Here is an 18,759-nt window from a genome sequence, read left to right as displayed (position 1 = left end):
GGAGAAGGATCCCCCAGATCAACACCTGATGACATCTCCTTCAGAGATATCCTTGAAATTCTCAAACAGAAGGGTGGCTGGTCTTCCCAACTTCCTACTCCTGAAGAATCAATGTTTTTGGAGGCTTTTAGTTTTGGTCCATTTATGACTTGCATGACCACCCCCCCCCCTTAGTGGACGAGCTCATCGACTTGATTTCCCGCTGGGCTTAAAAGGAACTGGACACTGTTGAACCTTTCCCCAAGCTCCTGGACATTTTCTAAGTACCTCCTGCTGACACACCCCACTGGAGCAAGGGAGTCCTTGTCTATGCTGTAGTGGCAGTCACCAAGAAGGAGCTTGCTGAACAGAGATCCTCAGTCCATCCACCAAACAGGGAGTCCAGAGTGATGGACAGATTTGGAAGGAAATTATACACCTCAGCTGGGTATGTGCTGATGTCTTTAAACTACCTGGCACACTTCACTTGTCTACAGATGGATTTGAGAAGGAACTATCAAATACTCTTGAGTCCATGTCCGAAGAGGATCAGAAAAAGCTTTCTTCACAACTAGCCACTTTACTGTCCATTTCTAATGCATCAATGAGGCTGCTCTCCCATGCAACAGAGGGTGCCTCACGAGTTGTTGGTTCAGATATAGCCATTAGGAGACCTTTCTGAATGAGTCTGTGACTTTGCAGAAACCTTCAAGGCATTCTTTGTCTGTGCCCACTTTGATGGCTCTTCCTTGTTTGGACTATCAGATGAACACACACTCACCTGCAGTGAACAAGAAGGAAAGACTCTGTATGCCATAGGGATCAAGTTTTCTACTATTCAACAGTCTTTCTCTAGAAACCAATGAGTTGGTAAGAAGATCTGGTGCCAAAAATCTAAGGGACCTTTCCAGGATTTGCATGGGGATAATTCCTGCAGAGGAGGAGGAACCGTCAGTGGAAGACATTGCCGTTGAGGCAGTGGGGGTCCACAGAAGTGGTGTTTCAGAGATTCCTTTTCTGATGGGCTGTATCAGTGCTTCTGAAGCATTGCCTGACTGACTGCCTCTGGAGGCAGTTGGGGGTCATTTCTCTTTGCACCTAGATGCCTGTATAGGTATCATAGGTGCTAAGAATCACATCCAGAGGTCATCTACCATACTTATAGTCCCCTGCACATCCTTCAATGGATATTGGTGACAGTGGTCAATTCTTTCAGTCCCTTTCAGTTCCCATAAGACTCACCCCAATCTGCAAATGCCATATTCACTGGTGGCTTCAGTCCAATGATCTGTTTCTGGACAGACCATTTACCCTTCCACCCCCAGTTGCCACTGTGTCCACGGATGCTTCCCAACTGGAGTTGGGTGACTTTTCTTGGGAAAGATGGTCCAAGGCATATGATTCCCCTCTTGAGACCAAGTTGCATGTCAGCGTCCTATATGTCCTATCTCTAGGTATGATTGCTATCCAAATAGACATGTCAGTAGTCTGATATATCATCAAGCAAGGAGGAACCCGATATTACCTCCTGTGCAGAGAGGCTATGAGAGTTTGGGAATGGGCATTCACTTCATACTGCTTTCTTATTGGAACTCACATCCTAGGGAAAACCAGTGAACTACCCAACAGGCACAGCAGGTCCATTCTGATGCCTCGAGTGGTCTCTCAATCAGTCATTAGTGAATATGATCTTCGGCTACTGGGGCCAGCCTTGCTGCAAACTATTTGCCTCACCCCTCAGCAACAAGTGCGACAAGTATTTTGTGCTGATCCCACCACTGGGGGGAGTCACTGAGGGATGTTCTGATACAGGATTGTTCCCGGGTCTCGTGTATACTTACCCTCCTCCTCTTCGAATTCCGAAGTTCTCAGAGAAAGCAAGTAGGCTGAAGAGTGTAGTCATTCCCATTGTCCATGCTGGCCTCGACAGGTATGGTTCCCCTTTCTCTGGTCTCACTTTAAACCTCCTCCATGGATACTGGAACCCTTTCTCTGGTCTCACTTTAAACCTCCTCCATGGATACTGGAACCCACTTAGGATCTCCTGTCCCATACATCAAGAACTCAACACCCCAGTCTGCGTGCACTTAACTAACTGTGTGGTTTCTCTACTTCCAGTAATAGTCCTGGCTTTATTCTCCAGTTCAAGTGATTACCTTGGCCTCCCAGAAGGCTTCCACCAAGAAAGTCTACAGGAGCAAATAGAAAAGATTTTGTTTCTGGACAACCAGTCAGAATATCGACCCCTTTTTAGCTCCTGTTTTGACCATTCTTCTCTTCCTAACAACTCTTTTTAAAGAAGTAGCTAGTTTTTCTACTGTTAAACATCAGTTGGCAGTGATCTCTAATTTCCTTTCTGGAAAAAAATTCCCTTTTTCTTGAAGGCCCCCACATCTCCTTGGGAACTCATTGTGGTTCTTAAGGACTAACTCAGAAACCAGCAGACAAATATGACATGACATTTCTGTCTTGAATACCATCTTTTTAGTAGCTGTTACTTTAGAAAATAGAATCTCTGAGCATCAAGCCTTATCAGTTAAGCCTCCTTACGTTATCTTTCATAAGGACAGAATATCCCTATAGACCAGTCTTTCCTTTTTCCTAAAGTGGCTACAGAGACCAACATTAACCAGTTCATACAATTACCAGTCTTTATTCCCAACTTTACAAATAAAGGGGAGTACATGCTTCACCTCTTTGATGTGCACAGACAATTGCAGTTTTACCTTCCCAGGACAAAGCAGTTCAGGAATTCTGATAAGCTGCTTGTATCCTTTTCCTCTAGCCGCCTGGGCCAGGCAGTGTCTAAACTTTCTCTAGCCAAATGGATTACTGATTGTATCTCATTGGTCTATTCTCAAAAAGGATTAGAGTTACCATGACCTCCCAGAGCTCACTGTACTTGATCTATGGCTACATCATCTGCATTCTCATCAAGGACTTCCATTGATGATAATTGTGCTGCACCCACTTGGTCTAAGACTCACACCTTTTTTACTCATTAGAAGTTAGTCTCTTGAACCAAAGCTTCCTTTGGTTTGTCAGTGCTTTTGCATGTTCTTCCATGATGGCCTCCCAAGGGCTATGTAGCTGGGGATTCTGTCCCATTTCTGAGGAAGAATGAAAAGGGACATCAGGTTTACGAGTTGCATACTTACCATAACTTGGCATCTGTGTTGTCTGTTTTCATTCTTCCTCACTTAACCTCCCACCTGTCCCCCAGTCTTGTCTGTTCTAGAATAATCTGGTAGATGGTACTGGAATCTGTCAGTTTCAGGTTTGAGCCCTAACTTTTTCTTATGTCTATTCTGTCTCTTATAAAGTTTGGAGATTAGGCAGTAAACTCCATCTGAGGAGTTGGGGGGAGAATAGAGAATTATGGATAGAGGGAGGAGCTCGAGATTTGTGTACAAAGTCTTTGATATGCAGCTGAGTGAGATCCAAACCCATCTGTGAGGAGAATGAAAATGTTCAACACTGATGCCAAGTTACGATAAGTACATAACTATTAATTGCTCATATTTGCATTAATAATTCCAAAACCATGTTACATACAAGATATCAGAATATTTTGTCTTGAAGCGTACATGATGGCAAACTCAACTGTACTGACATTTGACCTCTATCCATGAGTATCTTGCTAGGACTGTAAGGTGATAACTTAATTTTTTTAAAGGGTCAAGCTACACCCACTGGGAGTTAAAGGTGCACACAAAAAGAGATGTATTGGAGGGAATGAGAGTTAACTAGGCAGAATGCATTGGGCACCGCTATTATTCTGCTTAATAAACTTAACCCTTACCAAACAAAAGAGCAAGCTGTGGGAATCGAACATTGTGCTGCATAGTGTAATTTGTCGAGATGGATTCCTTAGACCACTGTAATGTGCTTGCTAACGGGCACTGTGGTCATTGTCTTGTGGCACAGAGCACAGTCTTCTACAAGTGTAATTATAAGTTGTCCTGGTCCCCTTCAATAAACACATCACACTGAATGACATTTGACAACCTTTATTAAAACATCCATAATATAGCTTTGATTACCAAAATTATTAATTACAACTGGGCATAGTATAGTTGATTCTAAACACAGCATAAACATTCTTGCAATGTTAATCAGGACGTACCTGCTCATCCTGCCCCAGTAAGCAGCGACCATACCTTTGCTCGCTTACTTTACTTATGAAGCAGCGTCCAAGACTCACTTTACATCCCATTATTGAATTATCCATCCTTTACTTATAACTCAACTGAAGCAAACAGTGCAGCAACCATAAAAGTTCTAGAAAGAAAACAGCAATGGTACTGTGTAGCCTGTGTCTTGAAACTTGCTCATCTTCATAACAGTCAAACACCTTCAATGAAACCAGGTAGAGTGAATAAAGTTTATAATGCCAACAAACAAAGAATGGTTAAGCGCTTTCACTTGAATACAACAAGCGCTTGATGTATTCAAGTGAAAGCGCTTAACCATTCTTTGTTTGTTGGCATTACAATAAACTTTTATTCACTTCTACCTGGTTTCATTGAAGGTGTTGTGGACTGTTATGAGCATTGAATAGAGGTGAATTTCCAAGACACAGAGACGGAATTTTGCACACAGTGCATTTGCTGTTTTTTCTTTTCTAGTTGAACTTTTATCCTTTACTTATGAAGCAGCGTCCAAGACTCACTTCACCTCCCATTATTGAATTACCCATCCTTTACTTATGAAGCAGCGTCCCATCTCACTTCATAAATCATTCATTGACTTAACCTTCCACCCAAATAAGCAACATCCTTACCTCTGCTTGCTTACCTATTCAGCAAACTTCCTCCAGCTGCTTATTTCCTTTCCCAAATCCTTGAAATGAACCTCCAGACACCAGAGGAGGAACAGAAGAGGGCAAGCCTGTCCCTCTTCTCTGCCAACCAGCCTGGCCAGGCTGTTCCCCCTCCCACTTACCAAAATTTTTAACCAACTACCCCCCATAAAAGAGGGGGTTAAGCCAAACCTCATTCGGTGTACCCATTTGTAAACCAAATCCAATCCCTGTCATCAACCCCAAAACACTAACATACATTACTGAAAAGTGCCTTGATAAACCTAAAGAAAATAACATTAACTGTGACCTCCTTGTCCCACACCAGAACATCCACTCCAACCAAATACCTTCCCTTTCACTCCGCTTCCATCAACCAACTGACCATTGCTCTTTGTTAACTCTGCTCTGTGGCTACATTGCACTACTTTGGTAACCAGGACCTGTTCTGTGACCGGCATAGTCAAACACAAAAACAACCACCCTGCTGACTTCATCACCTTCCACACTACTTTCTTCAGGTCCCAACTACTGCCACCTTAAAATCCATTTCCTTCAAGCCAGTAGCTGTTGCCCACTTAGCATTCTCCCAGGTATGACCACATTGCTCACCATCGTAGCAATTCAGACATCAGGTACAGACTTGCTTCCACCATCTGGGACCTTGCTGAGTAATGCCCATCATCACACCACCATCTGCAGAGACGAAAGAAAATGCATTAGCAAGTATACCGCCTTTATCCATTTGTTACACACTAGCAGTGGTGTACTTTTCTCTTGGTAAAAAAAAAAAAAAGTCAGTCCACTGAAAATTGTAAACCAGTGAAAAGTGTAAACCATTCCATACCCTGGCAGTACATTAAATCATAGATCCTGCGGTAGCATCCATGAAAAGTGGCTTACCTAACAACCCATACAATAACCTCGCCACACCTCCCCCATGTTTCAGAATATACCCTGCTGCAATTATTCTTAACTAATATAAAGTGCACAACTATCCCCTCTATCTGTGGGAAAGTGCCATCCTATTCCATCAAGCTGGTGTTGGGTCTCGAATCCCCTAAAGGATATCAGTTTGGAACCCAAATTAAACCATGGCATGCAACTACAGTTAAGCAACAATTTTAAACCGTAATGTCCTCAGATTTAAGATGCAAGTAACTCACGGCTTGCAAACAATGAAACCCTGGAAGATGCAACACGTTCCACGGCGTTACTAAACCCCACCATAAACCACCTCCCTCCTATCCTGAAATCATTCCATGACTGCATAATTTGCTTGTCCTGCTCTCTCTTGTGATAGCAGACATTCCAAAGGATATATGGCCCCCACTGCCCCCTGTGTGCATCAACAACTTGCCTACACCCCCTTCCCGGTCACCCTAACAGATGGCAAACACTGATCTTCCAAACCACACGGCTTAAGCACACACTGGTTTCAGCTTCAGACTTCATGCCCATGACAGGAAATACACATCCCTGGCAACTCAAACCCAGAAGCTTGTGCATTCCAGTCACACCAGCCACCCCTACTCCACATGAGCTGTAAACTGCATAGCAACACATTATAATTGCATAAAAACAAAGTGTAAAATATATAAAAAAAAACAAAGGAAGTAACAGGCCATGGCTGTAGAAAAATAAAAGCAATTTATTCCACACAAGACAAAGGTGAGCGCTTTCGTGGACTAAGCTATTTCATTTGATTAAGTGGCTTAGTCCACGAAAGCGCTCACCTTTGTCTTATATGGAATAAATTGCTTTTATTTTTCTACAACCATGGCCTGTTGCTTCCTTTGGTTTTTTTATATATTTGATTTTTTGGAAGCACAGCTTACCATTGCCACTTATTTTTTGCTTCTCTAAAGTGTAAAATATGTCACAAAATTTGTATTTTGTTTGTTTTATGCCTTTGACCCTGCATAGAAATTATATGGTTAAATTCTTTAGGCCTTTGAACCCCCCCCCCCCATAATGTCTGGCTCCGTTCCATAGATCGCCTCCAAAATGTATAACACTCAAGTGTCTGACATTATTTACAATGACATCTCTCAAGGATTTCACCACACGTTGTGAGAAGCTGGCCAAAATATGGGGCCAATTCTAGGCAACCCTCCGAAAATCCATGCCAGATGGAGGTTTGAGAACACCTATCCTCCCCAGGCACCTGGGAACTTTCACCTGACTATTTCTCCCTAGCCTACCACTTACTCAACATCTTAACTATTGATCTTCACCCAGACAAAGAGGGGTCCTACCCCAGCGCGAATCTACCGAAAGGTACCCCGTGCAACTCTAGTGTCTGCCACCATCTCCCCCGTGTCGGTCTCCCATGATTTGGCAAAATTGGCCAGAAAATCATAACATCCAAATTGGACCCAGAATCTGAGGCAAAATCCAAACCTCCTGCAAAAACTACTCAGATATTCGGCACCCCAACAAAAAATCACATCAAACTTCAGATCCTGCCGTTACCCTCCCCATAAGGCCATTATCACCACACCACACATGCACAAATTTCCATAGGAAACTGTCTAAACAAAGCTACAAGTAAAAGTGGGACAACAACCAGGTAGAGGGACAATAGGGTCAAAGTCCCACATAACCCTAAACTGCTGCTAGAACAAAACCATAAAATTGCTTAAATAACCACCTCCTTGATGCCAAAGTCAGCAAAAGCTAAGAGATGCGCCTGCTTCACGTGGTAGCACCAGTAGAGGTGAGGAAAGGGATGTGAAAGATTTCACAAACTCTTAGGTGGCAAAGAGTGAGCCATGGCAATTAACCCCCCTCCCCCAACATTTGCTACTGTAACTTATTCTCCCCCTCCCCCCAGAAAGGCGGAGCAACATACCCCCAACAAGTAACCACGCATGCGCCTCCAGCGGCCATCACTATGCAGGCATCTGACAAGTTGTGAACACCACCACTCTTCACTCCAAACATCTGAACCACTCCAAACAGTCAATAAGCTCCTCCAATACAGAGATCCTGCTCCACCATCCCAAACTGTCACACCACATGCCCACAACACTCCAAACCATAAAATTTAAATTATACCATTAGAGCTCCTGAAATAATAGAATTATTGCCCACAAACGTAAATTCTTCAACAGATATAAAATGAGCTGTTAAACGGAACATTAGGACTGAAATAATCCCTTTCAACTATAAGCTCACCATCCATTAAAACTTTTTATTTATTTTTTTTTTTTGCAAGTTTACAAATATATAACCATAACAGAACCTTCTTAAAATGGTGCGAAAGTCAAGTTAAAGCACTAACTGCTGACCACTGTTACTTATTTAACACACCCTGTACCCTGCTAGCAGCAGATCTAGTATAGCGAAACATATAAGGGAAAACAGTAAACTTATATACAGAAACATCCATTAAGTAAAGGTCTCAGAGCTGTGAACTGGCAGCTTACTCCCAAGCCATTTCTTTTCTGGCAACACCTTCTAGAAGGACCCCTCAGTAGACTTGGCTCTTTCCACAACCCTTGCGCCAGGAGTCAGAGGACCATACTCAGCACGCAGCAAGTAATCGCACTCTGCCAGTAAAAGAATCCTGTTACCCTGCAGCAACTTAATATTGCTCTGAAAGCCGTGAAAATAGCAGCAGATTGTTGCCATTTTTTTTTTTTGGGGGGGGGGGGGGCTATTGCCCATAGCCTGTTAAATGACCCTAAGATGAGACTTGCCACTTGACTGAAAGCAGCCGTAATCAGTAAAAGTGGGAGAGAGGAATTTTCTCAAAGTCTGACTGTACCCATTCAAGGCCAGTGCCGTGAACACACCAATGGTTAACAAAAACCAAAGGTAGGGATAGGTTTTAAATATTCCTCTTATAAATGTAGAAAGTTTTTAGGATACTTGTTTGTCTCAGCATGCAGTTCCCAGATGTACAATCTAAAACCAAATGAACATCATTATTTAGTGCCTCTGATCTTGCAATCGTTCCAGTGAATTAACTGAAAATCACACTACACCCCCATCAACACATGCCGAAGAACAGCCAATAATATGAGGCGGCAATCCAGACATTCTGTAAAACTCTTAATATTTGAGAGGCATGAGTAAAACTGTCATTTTCGATAAAATGTTAGCAATAAAGACCCATCACATACGGCTTACGTTAATGGCCGGGAATGCATTTATAGCAACCCATGGCACAAAAGTAGGATGAGCCATTCACTTATTCAGTACCATATAGTTCAGGGGACAGTATCATAATAGACAAAGATCTGATTTGTTCTGAGTTGAGCTAACAAAGATTTGGCAAAGTAGCTAAACCAACGCACAGGTATATTTATTCATTATTATTACTTTTTTTTTTAACGACAGGAAGGAATCTTGACACTTTGAGAGGTATAACATACCACAAGTTAGCAGGTAATTTGTCACCGCGCATGCATGGCTAGCATCATTACTTATGAGTACACCTTACAGCAGGACTACTCAGCTGCCTGCAACCAAAGCACAGAACCCCACGGAATAACTGTTCTACCCCACCACCGACATTATTTAAGATAAATTGCTGCATACCCCACCCCAAATGCATTCTGTACCACAAGTAAGCTGAAAATCCCAGCACCTCGACAGATGCATTAATCTACCTATGCTTAACCACCTTAAATCATGCACGTCCTCAACAGCAAATTTAAGGAAAAGAAAAGAACTGAGGCAGGAAGGAAACAGTAGGTGAAAGAGGAAAATGAAAAGATTTTCGATAATAACCTATTTAATCCCATGTACTGGCATAATTCACCTCATCATTCAAATGTACAAAGACCATGTATTAATGCTCGACTTAAGTTTGCTCTCTAACTTGTTTAACCTACACCATTCATCCCCACCCCTAGGCAAATTAACTATACTAAACCTAGAACCCCGATGTACTAAAGTCACCATTAGACCTGCCATAGATTTGAAAACCTAGTATTAGAGGAAAGAAGCAAATACTGTATTGCCCTACTCACCTTATTCCTCATATCACTTGTTAACCCAAGGCCTACCTGACCAGCAAAGTTCTTACGGTCATCTCGGAAGTAATCCTGCTTTGTAGCAAGTTCACACCAAAATGTGGTTACTTATCCAGCTACACTTGTCTAAACCCCTTACTCCCCTCCCTACCTTTATCACATTTCCTCCCAATCAGCCATCCCTCCATTTAACCCTTTCACCTCACCAACCCACTTAACTCCCATTAATATATCAGCCTAACCCCTTTTGAAGATGTCCCAGGACAGCTTGGTTTGTTGCCAAACCTCATTTGGGGTTAGGAAATGGTCATTCACTGTCAGCCATTGTAAATAAAGCCTATATGTTCCATGCACTAGATTTCCAGTCCATATTAAGTGTGCAGGGAAAAATGCAAAGTGAAGTTCTAAAAGCTTTTGCATTTAGGGTGATAGATACGTAAACACACACATGCTACACTTTTTTTCAGTTTTACCCATAATTGCTTTTTAATTTAAACTTCACAAAATTCTCATCAATTTTCATTTTATTTCAGTGTTTGGTACTGTGCTGTTTATAGTTTTCACACACCATACATAAAATGCACTGTTTTTTTGAAGTCAAAGTTCAAATGTGTGGATTTTAGGAACAAGACATGAGCAAGGCAGAATAGAGCACTGCAGAAGTCGAAAAATTAATCTGTGGCACCGTATTTCTATTATTTTGTGTGTTGTGCCAGTGGACTCCTTTCCCAGCAGTAACTTTAAATGATTTATATCCTCACAAATCATAAGTCAGACACAGTGGACAACAAACATTTAAAAGAGGAGCAGAAACCTTGACTCCTGGATGGAACTGCTGAACAAACCAAACTACTAAGCTTCAATGAGGAACAGTTGCTTTAATTCCAGCCCTGAGCTTGTACACACATCACCTGACTTACTTTCCTTCCAGTCAGAATAGGTTGTCACATTCCATGCTGCAAGTTGATGCCATAGAACTGCTGGTGTGATAATGTAGACCTAGAGCATCATTGTGAAGAAACAAGGCTAAAAATTAAAACAACAAATAAATCTGGATTTAAAGGGGCCACTCAGAATTTCACAGCACACTTTTGTGATCTGGTATTTTCTGGCAAATATGTGACTTTTGAGAATTAAGGTGGCCAGGATATTCATTTTTAAGACCGGCTCAGCAGTTAATACACAATTTTTAGCCACAAGATGAGTTGTAGGTGTATGAAATCATGGGAGACTGAGCCATGCTGCACTAAGGGGGCAGGCACCTGTGGCCCCTATACAACTGTCCACAGGCTCAAACGTGCAGTAGGCCATGCAGAACATAAAACAGGATATGTTGAGAGCTTTCTTTACAGTCTCCAACTTTTCAATGTGTTTTCAAGACCTGGTCACAAAGGCGAAGCTAGGAAGTGGTGAAGGGGAAAGTCTTCCTGTGCAGAAAGCTTTAGGGTACTCAGTTGGTCTTTATTGCACTGACATTCAGAAACAAATGTCAGCATGGTGTTTGCTGTCAAAAACAAAGGACTGAAGCTTGCGTGTGGCACAAACTATAGCAGTAGCAACCACTTCATACAGATGTAGCAAGTAGTTTGCTACAGTTTAAAAGAAAGTTCTTTCATTTGATCCTCCACTTAAAGTTGTGGAGTTTGCACCAGATTGATGGCACCAGGCTCCACAATAGTTGACTCTGCCTCTATTTGGTCAAATACAGAAGTCAAATGTATGTTTGAGTTTGCAGAAATAATGACATAAGAATGAATTTTGGCATAGCTGACCATACCTCTTAACATTTATGACCGCTGGGGAGAATTTTTCCAATTGTATGAGTCTTCTGAATGAAAGAGGTAACACCGTTGCTATCCCCCTTGATTTACCTTGGTGAGAAAAACAGTCATGAGTTGTTTTGTAAAAATACCCCCTTTTAGGTGTTGGAGGGTTTGAAATTTGCTGTTTAGAAGAACTAATGGGTTCCATATGTGGGCTAACTTGTAATTGTTCTTTTTTCCAAAGTTAGTTATGGAGTTGGTTGTTTCTAGAAGGCTTCATTAATAGAGAAGCTCTCAAGGTCTAAGTCACAAGACTGATTTTCCATATCAGTGTTTATCAGAGAGACTTTGTAGCCACCAAGGATAAACATACTGAGTGGAAGTGCTTGCTAGGGTCTGCACGAGTGACTGTCCCCTAACAATGGTAACACACCTAATCGGTGACATGCATTCATCCAGCTTTCCTTGTCTTGAAGGTTTAGTCCAAAAAAGGGATATTGAATGCTGAAGATGACAATGGACATCATTCTGAATCTTTACTCAAGTGACTGGCTGTTAAGTAAAGAGAACGGTGTGCCATTTCTTAGCCCCAGATTGCAATCCAGAAAGTTATCCCAGTGGTCAGCTCCTGCCCAGTATGATGGGCATTCACTTACCAAAATGAGAGATGAAATTTGCACCTTGGCTGCACCTCTCGTAAAAGAGGATCGATTATGTTGTTAGGGCATGTCTAAGCAGCTTTCTGCCATTGTGCCCATCATGCAAGGGGGATGATGAAATCAATGACGGGAAAGAAGAGGTCTCTGAAAGAAAGGTGGACTGTGAAGCAGAGAAAAAAAACGCTTACTTAGATTTGCTGTTCATTTCCCTTGATTTATGTTAATGCCCCCGACTGGGATCTGTAGGCAAGCCAGTCCGGTTACCTTTGTTTTAAACTGGGCTACTTCTGTTAATACTGTTTTGTAATAAAGGCCTCAATGTTTTCTCTACAATGCTGTTATTGAAATACTGGCACATGCAACAGCCATTGATTGTGTGCTCCATTCTTTAGCAGAAATAGCAGCACCTGGCTCATGATTTGGTCACTGATAATACAGCAGTGTGTCATAGGTAGACGTCTGAACTGTGCAAGTGACAAAGAACTGTATCCTTGGGGTTGTATACCTGTTTGTTTTGGTGCCAGGGACACTGGTCACTGGCAAATATGGTATGCATTCCTCTTGTAGTTGAACGAAAGATTGCAAGAAGACAGGGAGAGCCTGAGAAGGATGTACACCAGGGATATAATCATGACAAAGCCCTTTAAGTTTAAAATTTGCATCTTACAAAGGAACTCAAATTTCATGTTATTTGGCTCCATTTCTCAATGTTATAAGGCCAAAGAAAGTACAGCCTGAGTATCCCTTTTAGCAGATGGAGCTTAAAAGGTATCGTCATAGTAAAGCTTTTATGGTAGGAGAATGTACACTATTAACTCTATGATTAAATAGCTTTGACATAAATTTGCAACTATAGTTTTGAACTAAAATGCTTATTTTATATGAATGTTTTGTGTGCTTGTTAATAGCTTCATTTGTTTTATTTAACAGGAAGCAAGCATCTAGGAATGGTGAAGTCCTTTGAAGTTTAAGGCAATAATATTTAGAAATCCACACAATGTTTCTTATGTCTTCATGCAATGTTGACTGTCAAGCAGTAAATTGCGCTGGAAAATGACACCGAATAGTTGCCAAAGAAAAGGAGAATACAGCCTTACACCTAGCATGAAAGGTGGAAGAATCGCATCTGTACTGTAGTCATAAATCATTTTTAAAGTTTGTATTTACTTCAGAATGCAGACCATTTCTGCAGATTGTGCCTTGATAGGTTCCTTTATTTAATTGGATGTTTCCCATGTATAAAATTGCATGTTAACCTTTTTCAGTTCATGCCCAACAACCCTCCCACACACAGTTGTGGAATGTTATAAAAGCAGGTAGACAATGTTTTTCATTGTAGTTAATTTATCTTTTGCAGAGAATTAGCCACATATAACTGTTGCCTTGTTTTGACACATATACATGTTCTGAGATTGTTTCATTGTACTTGGTTTATTAGTACTATGGTGTTCATGGTCGTAGATATATAGTGAGATTTTTTTTTCTGTTTTTGCCCTTAAATCTGGATGGCTGTACTTGTTTCTTTCACCTTTCTGCCCAGCACTGTGCCTTATTGTTTACTGACCTGTAAGGTAGTATGTTGCCAGTGCATTTATTTAAAAAAAAAAATGCATAACTTGACCAGGTACCAAGTAGGTGTAAGTACACTCCTGCTACCTTTCCTTGTTTTTTTTTTGTTGTAGCAACGTGCTTTGTACCATGATTGTTAAATTTTGGCACAGCCTACATCTAGATTGTGGCTTTCTGAGTCTCAGTATAGGTAATGCGTTTTAAGAAGATAATTACAGAGGGTACATAATGCTCACCATGAACTGTTGGAGCTGGATGTACTCCAAGGACGATAGGTTTGTTGCTCAGCTGAATGTTTGAAGGACAGCAAAGTCTCTTTTCAGCTTTGGCACACAGTTTATTTTGCCAGTTTGTGGTCCTTACGAGTCTTACCAAGAAAAGTGTTAGAGACTATATTGTTTTGGGTAAATAGAAGGAAGCCCATGATATTCCTTTGCATTAAAGGAGTGACTTAATATGTACCAAATTTCATGCCTGTAGCAATACTTAACTTCCCCTCAGAAGTCTGAGAAGTTAGTTCACAGGCATGTTTTCACTCATGTAGGAGTGTCAAAGCTTCTAAGTAATATATGACTTTCACAAACGTTTTTAAATCTGTTGAGGTCTCTTTTCTCTTACCCAGGTTTTCACATAGGTATTCAGTAGTGGTACAGCTTTAAGTGGGCTTATCCTTAATCTGTCAAAAGCCTTCACCACAGCCGCCCATGACTCTAGAATGAACTATGTCTACCCCCAACAGTTACCCAGTGATTTCAAAGCTACCCAAGTAACTCATTGGTGACAGGGTATATTCTGTCCCTTTGTTTTCAATAATGAAGTCCCCCATGGTTCAGTACTGGACCTCTGTTTAATTTTACATGTAAATCCTATGTATAAATAAAGTCCTGGCAATCTTAGCATGTAAAATGCTGACAACATAGCACTTTGCCAGTAACCATACCATTAGTGAAAAGTACCTTCACTTTCAAACACCGATATATAGCCTTCAGACTGCCATTTAATACATGGTGTTAATGTAGATACTGGTGACACTATCCATTTCATTAACAAGGATGGGTATCCTAGCACTGTGTGCATAACAGTATTCTGTCCGTAATCGATCAGATAACTTCAACCATCAAAAAGTTCAACATCACAGTAGGGAACCTTTATTAGGTACACTAAAGCCAAGTTACATCTCTAGTACACTGCAGATAGCCCTACAGTTATTTAAACAAACCTGTATTTTAACTTCCACTTAAAATGTGTCATACATCTGCAGAATTCATACTAGGCCTTCAAAATACATCATTGTACCCGTATTTTAGATTTTTAGTGGCACATATCTGACAGACTGAATTGCCATCTACTAAGTTATGCTCCACAAACTAGTACTTCTAATTTTCTTCTGTGTAGATATCCAAACTCCATACAAACACTTCTTCATCACAAACACTTCTTTTCAGCAACAGCTTGTAGATACTTTAGCAGCCTTATGTAATGTGTGTGTGTGTGTGTGTGTGTGTGTATATATATATATATATATATGTGTTATATGTAAACTAACACAAGTCAGACCATTCCTTAGTTAAATGCTCATTCATCACTTGTCATAGAACTTCTGTGGGGTGGAAAGTAATTATTTCATTTGTAAGTAAACAAATATTTGTGTATAAACACTCACTTTTTAACCATTGCAGGTAGCACTCTTGCTGTAGCACACCCACAAATTTATTATTAAATATATCTATCATTAAAACATTCTTAGCTGTTACTAAACCAGTTCCAAGTCAACAGTTGCCTAGTACTTATTCCTAACATCAGCACAAAGATGCAAATTCTGTCAACAATTAGTGTGCGTTCTTCTCAGATGGACTAAATTCACACTGTGCTGATATACAGTTCAGATTACTAGTCTGTTTCAGACTGATTATATTCCTGTACTGTATTACGTTTCATCAGACCTTAACTTTGTTTTTCACTAGCTTGGATTTCAGACTGCTGTTGCTTTCTGATGTTTCTGAGCTCACTTTTGCTTGTTACTGTACAGTTAATTTTAATGTACATATTTATTGTTAATATATTCTATTTATTGTTAATGCATTTTATTTCTAAATGTGCACATGTATTTTGGAGCCATTTCTCCCAGGAACTTCTGTTAAAATGTATGACAAACCCAGCTGGGCATCCCAGTCATCAGAATATAAGTAAATACATAAATAAACCAGATGAAATGTAATAACTGAGCTCTTTTGCTTGCTTTGTATTAGAAGATTACTGGGGGGGGGGGGCACTTGTATATGGAGAAGGTTACTGGGAGGCAGTTGCATATGGAGAGAGAGAGGGACAGACGTGTTAAAAGCCATTGGGGCTCGACAGAGTGTTTGCTGTTAAGGCCATTAAATTATTTTTTCAGTTTTTATCTTGAATGCTAATGTCCACAGTCTGCTGAAAACTGTTAACCACCAACTTTTTAAAGAGGTTTGTTAAGGTCTTCATTTCCTAACTTTCAGAGTAGTTAAAATTCTAGCTGCCATCCTCAGTATTTTTTTTAATGGCTCAACACTTTGATTACCACATTTTCATTTTTACATACTGCCCTTGTTTAGGCAATGATTGTGGATATCAGCATTTTTATAATTATATGTTTATGTACTTTAATAGGTACAGGTTGGTGTGTTTTAAACAGTGATTGCATTAAGAGGTTTGTTTCACACACCCCCCCACGGGTCTATATTAATAGTTAAACAAGTAAACTGTCAATTTACCTTTAATTGACCTGTATTTGTCGAAGCTCCACAGCATCAAACGGCCAAAACGGCCCAACCACGCACACCACATTAAAACAAACACTATAAAAGTGGGGGCTGTGGCCCCCACACTCCCCTAACTAAATATACTAACTCTGAGATGGGGGTGGCCTAATGGTTAAGGTGTTTGCCTTACAAACACAAGGTGCAGGGTTTGAGTCTCACAAGGGATAATTGGCTAGGCTTACAATGGCTCGCAGGGGCAGTTAGCCTAGTACTTAACCTATGAACCTTAACCTATGAACCTATGAACACTACAGTTGGGAAAAGGGCAGATTTAAAAGATCGGCCAACTGATGTCTTTGTAAAACGGATTGTAGAAACAGTCCAACAATATAATACAAAACAAGAAAGACTCTGTTCCCACTCGTAGATATTACACCAGCACTGCGACAATCAGTAACTTCTTCTGTGACTTAAAATAACTTTTTTATTATAAAATACAATTAAATTAAAACCATTCGGTTAAGCGCTTTCATCAATTCAGACTTCTTCAGAACAATGCAATTAAATTAAAACAATTCTTTTATACTTTCTTCTTTGGTCACATGATAGTCTCCATTCATGCCTTAAAGTGCTAGTGCTTACATACATAAATTCTGTTTTAGCCTAATATATGATCCATTCCATCTATAAACCATACTAAAAACACATAAAGATGTTTGATTTTATACATTCAAATATTTTAAAACATTTTTTTTTTTTTAAATATTATTTAAAAACATTTAAACTTCAGTTATATCTGAGCTTCCAAAATTGGTTTGATTGACAAGTATTCATTTATTCCTGGTGGAACTGATGCATTTAATTTGCCAGATGATTTCTTTCTCTTCCACTATTTTTTTAATATTTCCACCCCTAGGATTGACTTTAACCACTTCTAATATTCCAAAATGAAAACCTGAACATTCCTGGTTTTCTTTCAAATGCCTCCACAGAGCATTCCTGTCATCCTTCTTTTGTATACTATAAAGATGTTCGTATATTCTATTTCTTAGGCATCTGGTAGTCTTTCCAACATAAAATGCTGTACATTTTGTACATTTTGCAAGATATACCAGTTGCCTAGATCTACAGTTGCCCTTTCGAAACCATACTTTTGTGTTATTGATATATTTCAATACTAAACTGGGGACTGTTATAATATATTGGCACTGTTTACATGTTCCACATTCCAAAAAGTATAAGCCATTATTAGGAAATGATGATACAGAATTAAATAATATAGGCTTAAATGTTGGAAATGAAGCAAGTGTGGATATCAAGAGTACTGGAGACGAATATGGTAGAGCTTGTATATTAGGATATAGTAAACACAGTGGGGAAATCAAGAAAATACTTGACAAGCATTGGAACATTACTAAAATAGATGGGGAAATTTCGAAAATAATAGGAAAAAAAACATTATATGTGTTCAAGAATGGAAACAATATGAAGAAATTATTAGAAAGGAAAATTCCACCCACAAAGGTCATTAATAAAGGTACACAAAAATGTGGAACATGTAAACAGTGCCAATATATTATAACAGTCCCCAGTTTAGTATTGAAAGATATTAATAACACCAAAGTATGGTTTCGAAAGGGCAACTGTAGATCTAGGCAACTGGTATATCTTGCAAAATGTACAGCATTTTATGTTGGAAAGACTACCAGATGCCTAAGAAATAGAATATACGAACATCTTTATAGTATACAAAAGAAGGATGACAGGAATGCTCTGTGGAGGCATTTGAAAGAAAACCAGGAATGTTCAGGTTTTCATTTTGGAATATTAGAAGTGGTTAAAGTCAATCCTAGGGGTGGAAATATTAAAAAAATAGTGGAAGAGAAAGAAATCATCTGGCAAATTAAATTAAATGCATCAGTTCCACCAGGAATAAATGAATACTTGTCAATCAAACCAATTTTGGAAGCTCAGATATAACTGAAGTTTAAATGTTTTTAAATATTTTTTTTAAAAAAAATGTTTTAAAATATTTGAATGTATAAAATCAAACATCTTTGTGTTTTTAGTATGGTTTATAGATGGAATGGATCATATATTAGGCTAAAGCATAAATATTGTATACAGAATTTATGTATGTAAGCACTAGCACTTTAAGGCATGAATGGAGACTATCATGTGACCAAAGAAGAAAGTATAAATGAATTGTTTTAATTTAATTGCATTGTTCTGAAGAAGTCTGAATTGATGAAAGCGCTTAACCGAATG

At 39.7% G+C, this 18,759-nt stretch overlaps 1 protein-coding gene across 1 annotated transcript in view; it reads left to right on the top strand.

The window, feature by feature from the left end:
- Positions 1–16,691, top strand: part of LOC122806591 (C4b-binding protein alpha chain-like) — a gene marked incomplete in the record, with an annotated part of 1,299,259 nt that extends 1,282,568 nt beyond the window's left edge. Inside the window, 1 exon segment of the mRNA XM_044077140.1 lies at positions 13,118–16,691. Coding sequence (XP_043933075.1) covers positions 13,118–13,132 — 15 coding nt within the window.
- Between the last annotated feature and the right edge of the window lie 2,068 nt (positions 16,692–18,759).

This window comes from Protopterus annectens, chromosome 7.part0 (assembly GCF_019279795.1).
Source record: "Protopterus annectens isolate FY-2018-M chromosome 7.part0, PAN1.0, whole genome shotgun sequence".
In the NCBI taxonomy this organism is placed as follows: domain Eukaryota; kingdom Metazoa; phylum Chordata; order Ceratodontiformes; family Protopteridae; genus Protopterus; species Protopterus annectens.
The sequence above is the reverse complement of the archived record's forward strand: the minus strand, read 5'-3'. Positions and strand labels throughout refer to the sequence as shown.